At 40.5% G+C, this 16,822-nt stretch overlaps 1 protein-coding gene across 1 annotated transcript; it reads left to right on the top strand.

Moving 5' to 3' along the window:
- The first annotated feature begins 922 nt into the window (after positions 1-922).
- HEXB (hexosaminidase subunit beta) lies at positions 923-16,710 on the top strand. The gene is made up of 14 exons (XM_066180743.1): positions 923-1,247; positions 1,341-1,498; positions 4,826-4,891; positions 5,655-5,701; positions 5,907-6,017; positions 8,534-8,635; positions 10,227-10,356; positions 11,040-11,220; positions 12,242-12,328; positions 12,911-12,983; positions 13,631-13,805; positions 14,706-14,796; positions 15,027-15,131; positions 16,524-16,710. Exons 1-14 carry the CDS (start codon positions 955-957, stop codon positions 16,585-16,587), a joined length of 1,683 nt encoding a protein of 560 aa, XP_066036840.1. The 5' UTR covers positions 923-954; the 3' UTR covers positions 16,588-16,710.
- Positions 16,711-16,822: the final 112 nt, after the last annotated feature.

The raw sequence follows: 16,822 nt of genomic DNA on the forward strand, positions 1-16,822 counted from the left end.
GGCCAAAACACCGGGTTTGTTTGGTTTACAGGCTAAAACACTTAACTGCAACTCAGACTCCTGCTTATTCACCACACAGCTTATAACATTCTGTAGAAAGCCTGTGAAAAAGTAGCTTCTGCTGAGACTGAAATTGTTTTGTAGTAGTACAAGAGAAGCAGTCTTTCTTTCATAAAAGTGTGCCCTGTATCACAGCCTTTTCCATACAGAAAATTAAGCTGGCCCAGCCACACTCCCTTATTCTATAGAGCTGTGCCATGCCCATGATCTCATGGTGCCAGCTGATAGAAAGGCATGGAATATGCTGAGCTGCAAGGGACCCATCAGGAACGCTGAAGCCTAGCTCTGAACAGGACAGTCCCAAGAATTACACCATGTCCCTGAAAGCATTTTTCAAATGCCTCTTGAACCCTGTCAGGCTGGTGCTATGACCACTTCCCTGTTCCAGCGCCAACCACCCTGTGTGTGAAGAACCTTTTCCTGATAATAACGTGAACTTCTCCTAACTCAGCTGCGCACTGTTACCTCAAGCCCTGTCACTAGTTACCCGAGCGAAGGGATGGGGACCTGCCCCATGCGAGAGTGTTGAAAACCACAATGAGGCCTCCTCTCAGTCTCCTCCAGGCTGAATCGACCAAGTGACCTCAGCCACTGCTCATACGGCTTCCTGACTAGATTCTCCACCATCCTCGTGGCTCTCCTTTGGACCGTAATAATGGTTCTTTAAGTGAGAAAACCCCTCGGACGAGCGTGAAACATCCACTCGCTGCAGCAAATCGCGTCTCCGGCCCCAGCGCCGCCGCACCGCTCCTGAGGGGCCGCCGGGCGGGCGGAGCCGCGGGGGGGGGGGGGGGCACTGGGGCTCCCGAGCCCGCCCTGACCGGCTCCGTGACGCCGAAGGCGGAGTCGGGCTGCCCGTGAGTGGAACGGGCGGGTTGTGGCGGCTGCCCCACTATGTGCCGAGCCATGGGGCTGGCTGGGCTGCTGCTGGGGCTCGTCGTGGTGCCCGCCGTCCTGGTGAGCACCAACCTCCGCCACGGCGCCCCGCGGACCGGGGCCGACCCGGAGCCGTCCGACTGGGAGCTGGCGGCAGACGCCGGCCCCGACGACTCGCTGTGGCCGCTGCCGCAGTGGGTCCGCACGTACCCTCGCCAGCTGCTGCTAGCGCCCAGCCGCTTCCAGCTGGTGCACGGCGCCGGCTCCTCGGCGGGGCCGGGCTGCGGGCTGCTGCAGGATGCCTTTCGCAGGTGAGCGGCGGCGGGGCCGAGGCGCTGCAGCGGCGGGCCGGGGACGGGAGCAGCCGCCTCAGGGCCCCGCCGGCGCCTCTGCTTCCGCGGCAGGTACTACGAGTACATGTTCGGGCATTCCCGGTGGCGGACGTGGGGCCCCAGGCCGCTGGCCGCCCGAGCGGAGCCCGAGCTGTTCCAGCTGCAGGTGGTGATCGAGGCGGGGGACCCTGGCTGTGACAGGCACCCGCACCTCGCCGCCAACGAGGCCTGTGAGTACCCGTTCACCGCGCTTCTCTTCCCCGGCTTAGGCGGCACCGTTAAGCGCTTGTTTTCCTATCACGTGTCCGGTGCAGAAGTCAGCTGGTTTCGGGGTGGTTTTATTTAAGGAACTGGGAAGCAAAGGCTCTCCGAAGCGCGCAAAAACGTTTCACAACAGCGGCGAGCAGAAGATGGGTCTTGCTCTTGATGCTGAGGGAAATCTCAGCCCACAGTGAATCATGAAAGCTCGTCACGTGTCGCCCATGAGTTTTGCAGTTCAGCTGTCATACAGCTCGCTTACCTGCTGCTATCCTTTCTAGCAGCTAGCATTAGGAATCAGAGATACCATGTGTGCAATAGCCAGTTATCTCTGGTGAGATCTGTGCTTAGTCAGGAGATGATCCCTTTCAGTAGAGGGTATTTATTGAGTGAAGGCTGTCACTGCTTACCTGTCTCCTAAGAAATGATTGCATTTAAATTGAAGCTACTTACACTGAGATATGTACATGGTATTTCCTGTTTTTCCAGGAAAACCAGAAAATGCTCGTTGAACTTGTTATTCATCTTGCAGTGCTGTAAATCTACTTCCTTTCTATGCGTAGATACAAGAAAGGATTTAAAAAATTATGTTTATATTGGATGTATTTTTCTATGCTTCTTTAGCTCTGTGACTGAAGTCCAGAGTGAAGAACTACTCTAAGTAAAGTATTAATTGCCAGAGAATTTCCTTAACAGAAATAAGACTGAGCAATGATACTGCTTTTTGTCTGAGCATGCTAACACAAAAATTAACATACTCAGTTAATCTAGTCCTGTTTTGAGATAATATTCTGTTGTTTGGTATCGAGGATACAGATCCTTAGAAAAAAGATCCTTTTAATCTCAAGTCATAGATCTGCAGCAGGATTAATTCCACCTGACTTGTGACAGAATGTACTGATATTAAATTACTCAGTCCTTCTGACATACAGCCAAAGAGTTCGGTTTTTATGTGCAAGCTTATAATACATTTCAATGCAAATGAAATATGGCAGCAAAAATGCTAATGGTCTTAACATGGTTCTGCCAGTCAGGTTATTGTGCTGTTTTATTATTATTATTTGAACTCTGAACTGGTTTGTGAACTTTAGATTACAGCCAAGGCTAGTTCTTGTCTTATGTCATGGAATCTGTTAGACCATGTGATTTTTAGGTTGCATTCTTTAGAACTGGCAGTTTTTCCCAGGTGCTTTAAGAAATAAGTTTTCTGTTACAAGTAACATGTTTTCTTCATGTAAGAAGCTGAGCTTTCCAGACTGCAGAAAGTTTTAATTTTCTGGTTTTTAATGGGCCATCTTTATAAGGGTACAGATTTTGAAAAATGCTGTTATTGGTGACTTGCTGGTTTGGGTGGTCTGGCTCATTAGTAAAGATAGTATGGGCCAGTAGCAAGAGTATTGGATATGTTATCAAAGTCCAGGTTGTCTGCCTTTCTGCCTGCTGGGTTCTTACCTGTTTGTGTAAAATGTGTCAAGTAGCTTATTAGAACATTTTCCAAGTTCATTAAGGTATGATACCTGTTCAGAAAAAAAAAAAGAAACCAAAACCAAACAACCCTGCTGTGTTGGAAATAAATCCTTGACAATTTATCACATTTTTCCTACAGTTTAGCTGCGGAGATTGCAGTAGTCTTTGAAATTCTCATTCTTACCCCAAACTTCCAGTATGTGTAATCAGTGCTTAGGTTAACATGGAAGCTTGAGGTACTTCCTTCATGTCACTAAATGACTTTTCTCTGGTAGTTTAGATAAATGTTTGAACTGTGTAAATCGTAGCCAACCATTCTTTCATATTGACACAGATCAAATAAGTCATTGTACAGTATTGCAACCCTTTTTTTCCTCTGCTGTTTCAGATGTGCAGTTATTGCTTTGATGTTTGAAGAATAATATCTATCTATATACTTATAGATGTAGTACATTTTTATGCATATATATGTATGTGATTTAAAAAATACTTAAAAGGTATTTGTTCCTTCTCTAAAATTTACTGAATCACCTTAAATTCAAAACCAAAATTATTTTAGCATTTTTTTTTCCTCCACCAGTACTTTGTACTGTACTTCAGTACTCAAACTTAAGGAAGGATTGTTATGAATTCCTTCAGGTACCACTCATTATTTTACTTCGTCTCATTGCCCCCATACTGGTGCTCAGGTCGAGAGGGTGACCTGGCACCCTGTTGGTACATCAGGGACAGTATCAGCTGGGCAAGGGAAGGGATTGTCCTGCTCTGCTCTGGGGCAGCCTCACCTCCAGTGCTGGGGGCAGTTCTGGATGCCACAATAAAAGAGAGATATAAAACTCCTGGGGAGTGTCCAAAGGAGGCCACAATGATGGTGAAGGGTCTGGAGGGGAGGCTGTATGAGGAGAGGCTGAGGTGACCTGGTCTGTTCAGCCTGGAGGAGACTGAGGGGTGACGTCACTCTGGTCTTCAGCATCCTCCTGAGGGGAAGCAGAGGGGCAGGCCCTGATCTCTTCACTCCCATGACCAGTGACAGGACTGGAGGTAGCAGCACAAAGCTGAGTCAGGGAAGGTTTAGGCTGGGTATCAGGAAAAAGGTTCTTCACCTCGGCTGTGGTTGGACACTGGAACGGGCTCCTCATGGAAGTGGTTACAGCACCAGCCTGACAGAGTCCAAGAGGCATTTGAATAATGCTTTCAGCACATGGTGTGACTCTTGGGGGTGTCCTGTGCAGGGCCAGGAGTTGGACTCCATGATCCTGATGGATCCCTTCCAACTCAGCATATTCTGTGATTCTATATTTTGATTAGTGATTTCTTTTCTTTGTAATAAGACCTTAATAGTAAGCACCTGACAATATGATGTGACAAGTTATGTCTCTAAAAAAATACATAACCAAAAAAAGGAAGGAATATATATATAAGGAAGGTAAAAGGAGAAGTAAACTTTTCATGATTAGGTTTGGCTTAGCTGCCCAGCCCTTTTCACATATGTCTTAAATGCAAAAATATAGTCTGTTATGTTTTAAGTCAATTGGGTTAAACTTGGCTGGAATTTTGGCTTATGTACAATATTTTTACATTGCCCTTACTAAGCACCTTACTTCTTTTATCTTTCTGATTAGCTGTTGACTCTCCGAACAGTTTGCTTTATATATATATACACAGATGAAAAATAATTGCATGCTATCACCATTAAAAGCAGGATTGGTTGGAATTTAATACACAAATGGAGATGTGGTACTTAAAGAATCTTTTTAATGCCTTTTGGGATTGTCCTGTCAATTCATTCGTTCTTGATGAGTAAGCTTTTTTTTTTTCTTTTCTTTCTTTAGACCATTTAACTGTTACTGAGCCTGTCGCTGTACTGAAAGCTCCTGAGGTATGGGGTGCTTTAAGAGGTAAGCTGATGCTTTTTCACCTTGAGCTATTTGTTTGGGGCTTATACAAACTTTGTGGTAGACCGTGAAGAACCAGCTGATCACGGAGCCTTGCCCTCATTCAGTACTTTATTGTAAGTAAGCTTAGTCAGGACAGAAGGATACTCAGATGTGTATCAGTGGTGCAGATGCTCAGCATCTCAGACCCAGTGGCACACTGTAAGTGCATTCTTTCTGGGCCTGAAATAAGCCAGGCCAAGCAAAAAGCTTTCTAAACTACTGTGTGAACAGATTCTTTTCTGACTGCACCTATAAAGTGGACATGCTGAACACAACACAAAGAATAATAATCCTGACATTTCGGTCTGCAGTTCTTACTGGAATGTTAAGTCTATGTATTAGTTACCTATAAATCAACAGATTTTTCATGCTGAATTAGAAACCACTTCCAGAAATTACAGGAATAGATGTACAACAAGACCAGAAATTCCCACCTTACTCCCAGTAACCTTCCTTCTATTTGGGGATTTATCTGCTACAGCTGAGTGGAAGCACAAGTATTCAGTGTCTGTGCATAATAGACAATTTTAATGGTTCTCTCCAAAATTTTTTAAATGGTGGTGCTTGAGCAATTAAGGGAACTGTGCTAAAGAGGAAGAAACTCAGCTACAAAGCATTCTTTCTACATGAATGTCTGTTAATAGTTACGGTGCTGTTTGTAACTAAAATTCTAAGGGCAAGTACTGGGTTGTAACTGAGATCCCTTTCTTGGATATTTTTCCAGGTTTGGAAACCTTCAGCCAGTTGGTTCATGAAGATGACTATGGAAGTGTAAGTATGGCTGCTAACTGAATCCACTGTCCTGGTAACTGGGTGCTTTTCTAGAAACAGCAGGTCTACCAGTTTCTTTCAAAAACATTTCAGCTTGTTACATATTTCCAAGAACCATTTTCTGAAAAAGAAAAAGTATTTCCTATTTGAAGTTATGAAGATGAAAATAAAATAAAACTCTAATTTTTAAATTTTGTTCTCACAGTTCCTTGTCAATGAATCTGAAATCAATGACTTCCCAAGATTTCCTCATCGAGGAGTCTTACTAGATACTTCAAGGCATTATTTACCATTGAAATCTATTCTTACAACCCTGGTAAGTAGGCAGTTTTGTATCAATTATAATGAAGGCTTTTTGTTGTTGTGTTTTGGCCTTTGAAATAGGTAGCAACTGGAGCTGGTGAAAGAAGAACCCATCTCCTGTGCCTGACTTTAAAAGTACAGTGAACTTTGATAAGCAAAGGCCTGAAGATAGACTGGAGAGGAATCAAGTGGGCAGACACAGTGATTATTGAATCTGTAAAGGGGACTGGTGTTTGTGGTACCTTGGATTCTCTTGTTTTCTGATGCCTAAACCAGCTTATGTATTATTTCTTAGAAGGATATTTTGAGACATTTGACTGTCATCAAGAAATACAAGGGATACCTTGCAAATTCTAGCTTCAGTCCCAGTGATTTCGGGAAAACTCCAGTCTTTCAGAGCAAACTTTGGTAGTCCAGCATCAGGTTTTGGTAGTCCTTCCTTAGCCTGGTAAGTGCAAGCCAGTAATTAAGTATTACAGAGCAAGGGAGGAAATTCGAAATGTTTACTGGAAGCTACTTAAAAATAAGCCCTGACTATCAGATAAATACAAACAAAACTTCCTCCAAAAAACTTAAGCACATTAAGAATTAATGTGCTCCAGCCCTGTTGGAAAGGTGGTGTATTTGTGTGAGCTTAGCAGCCAAAGCTGGGGTTTTTACTGTTTTGCACTTCCCTTATTTTTTTTTGTTGAACTTCCTTGTAGAAGGGATTTAGTTAGTTGAAGAGGAGGAACAGGTTTTGATTCTGTCTTGCTTCTCCAAGATGAAATAATACTCAAAATTTCCCCTCCGTATTGCAGACCTTTTTGAAAAACAGGTTTAAGATAGCCAGATAGAGTGCAAACCTGTTTGATTTCTGTGGTCATCCTTGAGCTATGTTCAGAACTTGTCCTTTTGGTATTTACCACTTGTTTTCACATTTGAGCTCAGTGCCTGTTCAGCAAGTAATGCTGGTATAGTGTTACGTTTGCGACAGAGAATGCTTCAAAGTCTCTAATGTTTGTGTCAGTCTTTTTTTGTCTTGTCTAAAAGAGGTGTCCAAAGAGACTTGCATTTCTAGCTATTTTTGTATTCTTGTAACTGCTGCTGTTCAGCTTTCTTTCCTTAAATTGCATGTCTGTCCGATATATTATCAGAGGCACATTTCATGCTGTTTACTGGTTTAAAAACAAGCATGCTTTTCTTCCCACCTCTGTGCCTGCTTGAATCCAGACTAATAAAAAGCATCAGTAATCTCTTCTCTGACATGTGGTGATTAAATACTTAGGGCAACAGTTCAAGTACATTTCTTGTTTCTGTTCAACTGCTGCACTGTATTTTCAGGAAGGGCATTGTCCCTGAGGAAGGAGTAGGTGAACTGAAGGTCCAGAGATGTAATTTTCTATGCAGAAGGATGGTATCTGTTAGAAATGCGTGAAGACATGGCAATTAAAACTTCTGAAGTGTCTTGAAACAGATGAGATAAATTTGGGGAATGAAAAAGATATGAAATTTCTTTGTATTTGGTGGGAGTTCCTGAAGAGATTTATTACCTCTTTAAATACACCTAGGTAAAAAAAGAATGGGAGGAGTGGGTGGTGAAAACAATTTTATTGCAGCAAGGGATTAGGAGTAGCTGTGTTGCAGTCAGTCATGGACAATGCAAACATTATTTCGTCTGCTCACAGCACACCCTTCTAGTGACTGTCAAGCCAGCATAACTCAAGGTATGTGTGTGACTGTCCAACTGGAGTCATTATTCTAAAATAAGTGTGATAACGTTTTGATCTTGATTATTTTCAAGATCAAAAAAAAAGGGAAGTACTGACACTATTATGAACGAAACCAAAAAAGGAACAGTGTTTTTTGCAGGGAAAATGCATAGTTTATTTTGCATGTGTTGGAAATGGATTCTGCAGAAGTCACTAGCAAGAAGGGATATACTGTGTAGTAGGAAACTCATGCTGGTTTTGAGTCCAAGATATTTAGTTATAAAAGTATAAGCTTCTCTGTAAGCTGAAATAGCTGATAGATGGTTTTGTGGGTAATTCTCTATGCACTATGTTGGAAGGGACCCAGAAAGATCAAGTCCAACTCTTAAGTGAGTGGCCCATGTTGGGGCCAAACCTGCAACCTTGGTGTCAGTAGCATAATGCTGTAATCACCTGGGCTCATCTCAGGGTATGTGTTCTGAAGTGGAAGAAATTCCTAAGTGTTCACAGCAGTTCATACTACACAGGTTGGTAGAACAGGGGTCAGATCAAAAATTTTTTTACAGTAGTGGTGAAAATAGATTGCAGAGGGGTAGAGCAGTTGGAGGTATGTGCTTCTAGGATTTAATGAAACAATTAAATTGAATGCTTATTTGGTTTGGTGGGGGGATTGGTGGGTTTTAGTTGGTTTTTTGGGTAGTTTGGTTTGGTTAAGGTTTTTTCTTTTTTAGTTGTTGCTCTAGCCATCTGGGATATGCTGAGACAAGACCACTTTTTTGCATAGATTTTCTATGAGAATGAAGTGTTTAACTAGACTTTATTGCATTATTTGTTACAGGACGCCATGGCTTTTAATAAGTTCAATGTTTTCCACTGGCATATAGTAGATGATCAGTCCTTCCCTTACCAGAGCATTTATTTCCCTGAATTAAGTGATAAGGTGAGTGAACATGATTGGAGCAGGGTGGAAGGGCAGAAATCTGGCACATTTCATGATAATAAAATGCGGAGTTTACCAATGCTTGAGGTCATCTGCTTTGGCTGATTGTAAAACCAGTACCATGGGACCAGTAACCAGCAAGTCCACATTTAGGATCCTGCCTGAGTTTCTATGTGGACCATTTTGAAGTCTTCTTTTGGATACATGGTAAATTACCACCTTTACTCTACTGTGCAAATTTTCTGAATGATCCTCGGTGTTTGCAGGCCTTCAAACACTAATAGTATGCAAATAAGTAGTGAATACTGCTTGGATTTCTGTTGATGGGTTTCTTTAACTGGTTGACTTTTGCCACTCAAACGAATATAAGAGATTTTCCTGCCAGCTCTTGGCACCACTGCAATAGTACTTTTGCCTTGTCTGATACCTAGTTAGCTTTACAAAACACACCATGTCTGTAAGAGATTCAAAAGCACAAGGTTGTTTCCTGAAACAAATACAGTGGAATGTATCTCTATTTCTAGAGGCATAATAGGCTTTGTTACACTAGTGAGAGCCATCGTGAGGTTCTTGCTTAGTCACGGTACAGTAGGAGCCAAATCAAACGTACTTAAGTAGTTAAGAATAATTAAATAGACTAAGCCTAAGTACAAGATTTGTGATTCTGTTTTAAAATGCTTGTTAGAACCTGACCTCCATGAAAATTATGTTGGCAGTCCTTGAGCAGATGCTATGAAGAATTTCATAATTCAAAAATTGTAGATGTTGCACAGTGCAGTCAGATTATTTTGTCTAGTAAAGGTAAAAACTCTAGTAGAGTTCTGTCATATATCCCACTGACAGCCAGCAAGAAAGAAGGTCTTTGTCTCAACAAGCTCCTCTTTGAAAGGCTTCTGTTGTCTACTGTTTCTTTTTTGAGTAACTCAGCTGTGGAAACCATTTTCAGGTAAACAGAAGCTTTAGGTGCCATAAATCATGAAGCGTCATGATGTGTTCTTATGTAGTTTGGCTCTTAGGCAAGCATCTGTTTCACCAAACCATAGTAATCTGGGTCATTTTCAAATTTGTTGGCTGTGTGGGAGTGGAATTACACTCTAATTTAGTGTCACAGAATAAACATGTCCTGATGCTAAATTGACCAGTTTTGGCTGTATCAAAACTGAGAAGAAGAGATGTTGGAAGTTCTTTCTGACTTGGCAGAATTTTTCCAATTATCTTGTATGTTATGTAGCAAGGGCCCCATGTTTCAGAGCTAATGGGCAAAAATAACTTGGCTTTGTACAGAGAAACTGAAAACCATAACTTTCAAAATTCTCAAGGAAAATAAACTAGCTTTTCTGTGTTCTTTAGTAATTGTGAGCTAAGGAGGAAAGGAAGGTCTCCTCAGAGAGATCTGTCTCAGTGTTGTGAATTTGTTGTTTTGGTGGGGTTTTTTTCCATCTCCGCAAGTTAAGTGAAAAGTTCTGTCTGTGCAGTTGATAAACCACAGCCAACTTGTAAAACTGCTCTCCAGTCTAAGATAAAGTGCTTCTGTCCAAATTTTGTGATCTGCTGGTACAGTGTGTTGTCTCTAAATATGAATATTTTACAGGGGGCCTACTCCTCTAATCTCATCTATACTCCTACTGATGTGCGCCTGGTGATTGAGTATGCCCGATTAAGAGGCATCAGAGTTATCCCGGAGTTTGATACGCCTGGACACACGCAGTCTTGGGGAAAAGGTATGCCCAAGAAAGTATTCATTGTTAAGAGACTGTGGTAAGTAACAGCAAGCAAATTAATTTTTTAAGAAGTAACCAATAAAGTGCTTTGGAAGGCTCTTGAAAAGAGGTAAGGAAGGGGCACTAAGTGATGTCACGACCCTTAGAGGTTACAGGAAATAAAATGTATGAGGAAAGTTGACGTGTTCTATGCAAGATGTATGTGCAAGGGTACAGATACATTCTGCTTTAGACTTCATTCTACCTTGTACTATGTACCTCACACTGACTTAGGTGTTAAAAAAGCAGAGTAATAAAAAGAGAAAAGAAGCTTCTGAAGCACACTCATTATGTTTGGCTTTCTTCTAACTGGCTTCCCTCTGATATTCATTAAAGCTTTCTTTGTTGTTGTTCAGTAGTTATCCAAATGCTGTTTTCCTGGTATTGTAACATATTACATGTAACATATATTAGTGTGTGTTAGATCACAGATCTGAAAGTCAGTCCTGACTGCCAGGTAGCGGGTTCTTCAACCTTTTACAAGTTGTCTTACTTCATCCCACCTCTATTTGATTATACTTAAAATTGGTGAGCACTTAGGTCATGAATATTTACCTTTTTAACATGGCTAACTGCTTCTTCTTCCTAGCAAAGTTAGCATAGCAACATGAAACTGAATATCATCTATTAATTGTTTTTATTAGGTCAAAAAGATCTTCTCACTCCTTGTTACAGTGGAGGACAGCCAACTGGGTCCTTTGGACCTGTAAATCCTGTTTGGAATACAACTTATGACTTCATGACTAAGTTCTTTAAAGAGATCAGCAGTGTATTTCCAGATGAATTCATTCATTTAGGAGGAGATGAAGTGGACTTCAGTTGTTGGTATGGTGACAATTCAAGGAACAAATACCTAGTGCTTCCTAAATCTGTCCACCTCCATCAATTATGGAACTCAGTTGCATAGGACAGTTTTTACTGCATAAGCAAAAGATCTCCACTCCTACCTCTATTTACAGGCAGGTCATTTGTGATCCTCAAAAGGCAGCTGATGTGCAGAATTTTGCTTTGACTCACAATTTCATAAATACTCAGGTATTCTAAAGGATTTCTTTATGAAAATTACCCTGGCAGGACAGAGAACTAGTATATTAGAAAAGTACTAGATAAAAAAATTAACATTTAAATGGTTTGGCTTAAAGTAAATGTTTACATTGAGTTCTGCCCACCAGAAAACCTGGTAAAAGTAAGAATTACCAAACAGATTCATGTGTGATTGTATTAGAAATACAGCAGGTACTTAATAGTGTTCTGAATTCGGTTGTGAATGTTGAATATTTTGGAGTCTTTCTCTGCTGGAGAGACTAGCTAATAATAAAGAGTTTGGAGTATTTTGATGAGTATTCAAATTGATTTAGTTAGTATTTCTACATTCTCTTTCAAGATCAAATCCAAACACTTGGGACATGATTTAATTTTTATAGAAAAGGAAAACTTCTGGCAAATGCTTCAACACAAAAACGTTGGTTTGTTTTTTGTGGTAGAAACACAATATTGTTGAGTTCTCAGACTGCTGATAACCCTGGCACAAAGTGGCTGAGATGCCAGGAACCCCAAAGCTCTTAGGAGTTTGAGGCAGCCTGCCAGAGACTGCTTCAGAACGGGGACTCCAGCAGATTTACCAGAGAATTAGGTCTATCAGCTTTATTTCAAATCAGGATGAAACTCTTCCCAAATATCTAAGTCATGTTAACCTGCTGCTTCTGCTCTGCAACGTGTTCCAGGCTGTGGCATGCTTAAGGCATCAGTTTGTGTGCTGTGCATAGGTAGAAATGATTGGTAAATCTGGTTTAAAACACAACAGAAATAATCCTTTTTTTAACTTGTTTTCTTGTTATTATTTAAGGAAATCTAACCCTGAAGTGAGAGAGTTCATGAAGAAGCAAGGTTTTGGCCTTGACTATGCTAAACTGGAATCTTACTATGTTCAGAAGTATGTTGTTTTTTTAAATTCTTGCTCAGTTTTTCACAGCCATTATTTAAGGGTGGCATTGAGGTGCAGATACAAAAGCTGACTTAGTATCTACATTATTTTTAAAAGTTGCCACATATTTGGGACTATCCACTTTATTTTAAAATACCAGGTCTGAAGGTTCATAGCTTTAAAATGTGGGACACAGCACGGGTATGTAGGCTACTTTTACTTACAGTGTGAATGTATTTGGTATCTTAAACTAGGTATCTGCAGTAATGTTAGCACACAGGGTGGAAGGAAGTTTTTGCAGATGTTTCTTTCCCTCCTTAAATAACACTGATTTCGTCACCCTGTATGAGTTCCTGGTAGTTCTGAACATCAGTTTGTGTTAATGGTTGTGCACGTTGTTCTACATGGTAGAACATGCTCTGCAAGACAGAATGCTGAAGACCAAAACCAGAACAACCAGCTTTTTCTTGGTCCCCTATGCAGTGGTGAGAAAGGTCTGATGTGCCTTGGGGTAGAAAATGTTGCTCTGCTTTGAGTGCTTCTACTTATCTCACTGAAGTTCAACAACCTGATCTTATTTTTGAATTCTAGCATTTTGGACATTGTTTCCTCCTACAACAAAGGACAAATGGTCTGGCAAGAAGTGTTTGATCACAAAGCGCAGGTAAGATGGGAAAATTAGCGAGGTACTCTTACACAATGTTGTGTGAGGCTTCCAAAGCAGACTATTAAGTATATCTGGCTTTATCTCTTAAGAGTTAAAGCAAGTCTGCTGACCTTAGCAAGTCTCTCCAGCTGTGGGTAATTTCAATCCCTTGAAACTATAATTTGTTGAGTATGTAATAGGTGAAATAGGAACAACAGCATTGAAGTGCTTTTTTAAGGTGAACACAGTTAATATAATATGCTTTAAAACATCGGAGTAAAGGGTAGAAAAGCTTCTGTGAGGTTTTTTTTTTTTTTTTTCCTCACATAGCTGTGTGTCTGGTCTAGTAACACCAAATGCTCAGCTTTTAAGAGCTGGTCAGATACACAGTGCATGTAGGAATCCTCTTAGAGCATTAGTTGTCTGTAGTATAACCTAGGCTTCACTCCAGCTGAATGTTTAAAACCAGCAAAGAGCTAATCAGCTTTAGATTTGGGGGGAGGGAAGGGATGACAAAAGCTAGTTTCCAAAATGTTCCTCTTCAAAACAAAATAGTTTTGAAATTCATGATCCTTTTCCTTGATAACAGCAATTAGGATTGTTGTTAAATCAATGTTTTTTGATTAAATTGGTTAGTTTGCTTATTTTGTCTTTTCCTCTTCTAGCTGAAACCAGACACCGTAGTTCAAGTGTGGATGGCAAATAACTACGCTCATGAACTGAGCAGTGTCACTGGAGCTGGACTGACTGCTATCCTGTCAGCACCCTGGTACTTAGACTACATTAGTTATGGGCAAGACTGGAAGAAATACTACAGTGTTGAACCACTTAAATTCCCTGGTTTGTTGTTTTTTTGTTTCATTTTTTTTTTTATACACATGTTCTGTGCATGAAACTCCTTGGTTTATAGTACAGTGTAAATGGAAAAAAATAGGGGCTGTTTAGAGTGGCCATTCCATGACTGTGATCATAGTGATTATAGTATCATCAAAGAAACTATGGTCAGCTAGAGCTCTGGAAAACTCTTTCCTTAAAGAAAGGAACTCTTCCTTTCTTTAAAGGAAATAAAGTTTCTTTAATTTAAGGAACTTTTTTTAATTAAAGTTCCTTAAATTAAAAAAAAGGAACTTTGCACTTCTCACGGGTAAAGGTGTTACCTTCCTCAAGCATCTGATACTGGTGTTTGCGTAAGATAAGGGTGCTGGACTAGGTGGGCAGATGCTTTTGGAGCAGAGTTGTGCAAAATGGCTGTTTGTAGACAGACAATGAATTTATGTTACCAAGCTTCTTGAGTATTAAACTAGCCTAGAAAAAGACATGTTCTCTCCCTGTATCTAAAGCTGATATAAACCTCTTACACTTTCCATGGGGCTTTCATTTTGTGCAAGGGAGCTCTCAGAGCTCATAAAGGACAATACCTGACTAAGTAATTTTTTCAAGGAATGTTCTGCATGTGATAGAATGAACAGTTTTCATCAGGATTTAAATCTCTGAGGAATGTCAAAAAACTGAGGAATCTCTTCAGAGCATAAAAGGTAAAATCCTTTCTGACAGAGCAGAGCAATGGCTTCTCTGGGCAAAGAGCTTGGTGGTTCTCACATTCAGTAATAAGACTACCAAAATGTAAGTTAATGCTCAGGATAGGTATTTTATACAAAAACAACTGAACATCAGTCCAATCTAATTGTTGATATATGCCATCTTCTGGGCAGAAATACTGACTCTCTGCTTTGAATTCAGGATCTGAAAAACAGAAGAAACTTGTAATAGGTGGAGAAGCCTGCCTGTGGGGGGAATTTGTGGACGCAACTAACCTGACACCAAGATTATGGTATGGACTGCTTTATCATTAGATAATTTTAAAAAGCCAGCTACAAGAAGTATTAATTAATCCCACAGGACTGTATGCTAGTGGTAACAGTGCTCTATGCTGAACCTAAGCAGCTATGAATATTAATGCTTCTGGGTATTAAAGTATTATATTAGACCTGGTATTAAAAAAAAAATATCCATTCTTGGTTTTAAACCATACCTACTCTCAAACTTAGTATACCTTTACAGGCCTCGAGCAAGTGCTGTTGGGGAAAGACTCTGGAGCAGCAGCAATGTGACCAACTTGCAGGATGCCTACAAAAGGCTAAGGCATCATCGATGCCGAATGCTCAGGTAAGATTTAGTAGCTACAGTGTATCTTGGTTCTCAAGTTTTATAACCAATGGAATAAAGATACCGGCATGGAGAGGAAGGGAAGAGAGCTAGCAGTTTAATCTGACTGTAAATGCAATGCCATTTGGTTTTGTATCCACAGAAGAGGAAGACAGACACATTAGGACAGGAGCTCTGGACAGTTTTGCAACTAAAATTTTCAGAACTCACTTTTTTCAGTGAAATACTAGGACTCATCTGTGTTTCTCTTTCTTGTAAAGGAAAAAAAGAACACCATGACTGACTTATTTCAGACAAAAATTACATTTAAGGGTATGTGGGAGGGGTACACTGACAGAAGGAAAAGCAGACTTCTAAAAAAGCCAGTAGTATTATTTATTATGAATAATAATTAAAGACCTGCAGCAGGAAATCAGTTGGAGCTGTTTGCATGAGAGTTGAGCCTTGGGCAAGCTATTCTTTCAGGTACTGCCTTACTTTAGGGGCTGTCCATGACAAGCAGTCCATGACAAATTTTAATTCATTTAGGAGCTGACTTTGTTTACAGTAGTCATAACACATTCTTCTCCCAATTCTTTCCTAAAAAGTACCTAGGCAAGTTACTGATTATTTATTGCCAATGTTGTTTTTGAACATTCACGGTGGCAGATATGAGTGATTTCTAAGTTTTAAGTCCAATTTTGACTCCACTTTGAAGTATACAGTCAGCTGAATAGTTGGACTGCAGCAAGCATGAAACATACCTTTTTTTTTCTATAAAGAAGTTTATGACAACTTATTGAAAATCTCAGCTCTGTGGTAGGAGTTCAAGGAAGATACAAATCAATTTTTTAAAGAACAGGATACAACAGCCGTTACAGTCAGCACTTGAAACTCAAGCTCATGTTCATGAAGATGTCTTAGCATGATTATCTGTTGGAATCACTTTTGTTTAGAGTATATAGTATACTGTCACTCTTGATTAAAGAGGGACTGACGCACTTGAAACAGCTCCCAAACTAATGAAAATTATAGAGATGTATATGAAGGAAACAGTGATGTTGGGAGAGGGGAGAGTGTGTAAATGTCAGCTGATTCATATTTGCCTTACTTATGACTTCTTTTCAATAAAAGCATTAGATTTTGCGGAACATAAAAGAACTAGCCCCTGAATTTGAGCTTTTCAACACGTCTGCTAATAGCTAGGTGCCTCTGAAACAGAGGTTCAATCAAAAGTACAGTCAAAAGTTGAATAGGACCCTTTATCACTCCCTAAATAGGCCATCTGTTGTTTGTTGGGAGTAGTTGTGTTTATGTAGTAATTAAAATAAGATTGCCAGTATCTCTCTTCCTGCCGACCCAAGCAGCCAGTTGTTTGACTACAGTCATACCCATTCCACTTTATTTTAACAGCCGTGGCATAGCGGCCGAGCCGGTGTTTGTTGGATACTGTGCCCATGAAGCAAGAGTGCCCTAACTGCTGCACAGAGTACTTCTCAACAGCCTCAAGTGCCTCTGGGGTATGAATATGTACGTGAGGTTTCGTATCTGAATCAAGACTCAAAATTTTCACTTTTAAAATAAAATTATTTGACAGCCCTGTTGGAGTAAAAATGATCGTTTTAAACCTTTCAAAAATACTGTGAAATCATGAAACTTGATATCGTAGAGTTACTAATTCTAGTTTCCTTACACTCCCAGGTTGAAGAAAA

This window comes from Chamaea fasciata, unplaced genomic scaffold (assembly GCF_029207755.1).
Source record: "Chamaea fasciata isolate MVZ Bird 193981 ecotype frontalis unplaced genomic scaffold, bChaFas1.0.hap1 SCAF_4, whole genome shotgun sequence".
Classification (NCBI taxonomy): Eukaryota; Metazoa; Chordata; class Aves; order Passeriformes; family Sylviidae; genus Chamaea; species Chamaea fasciata.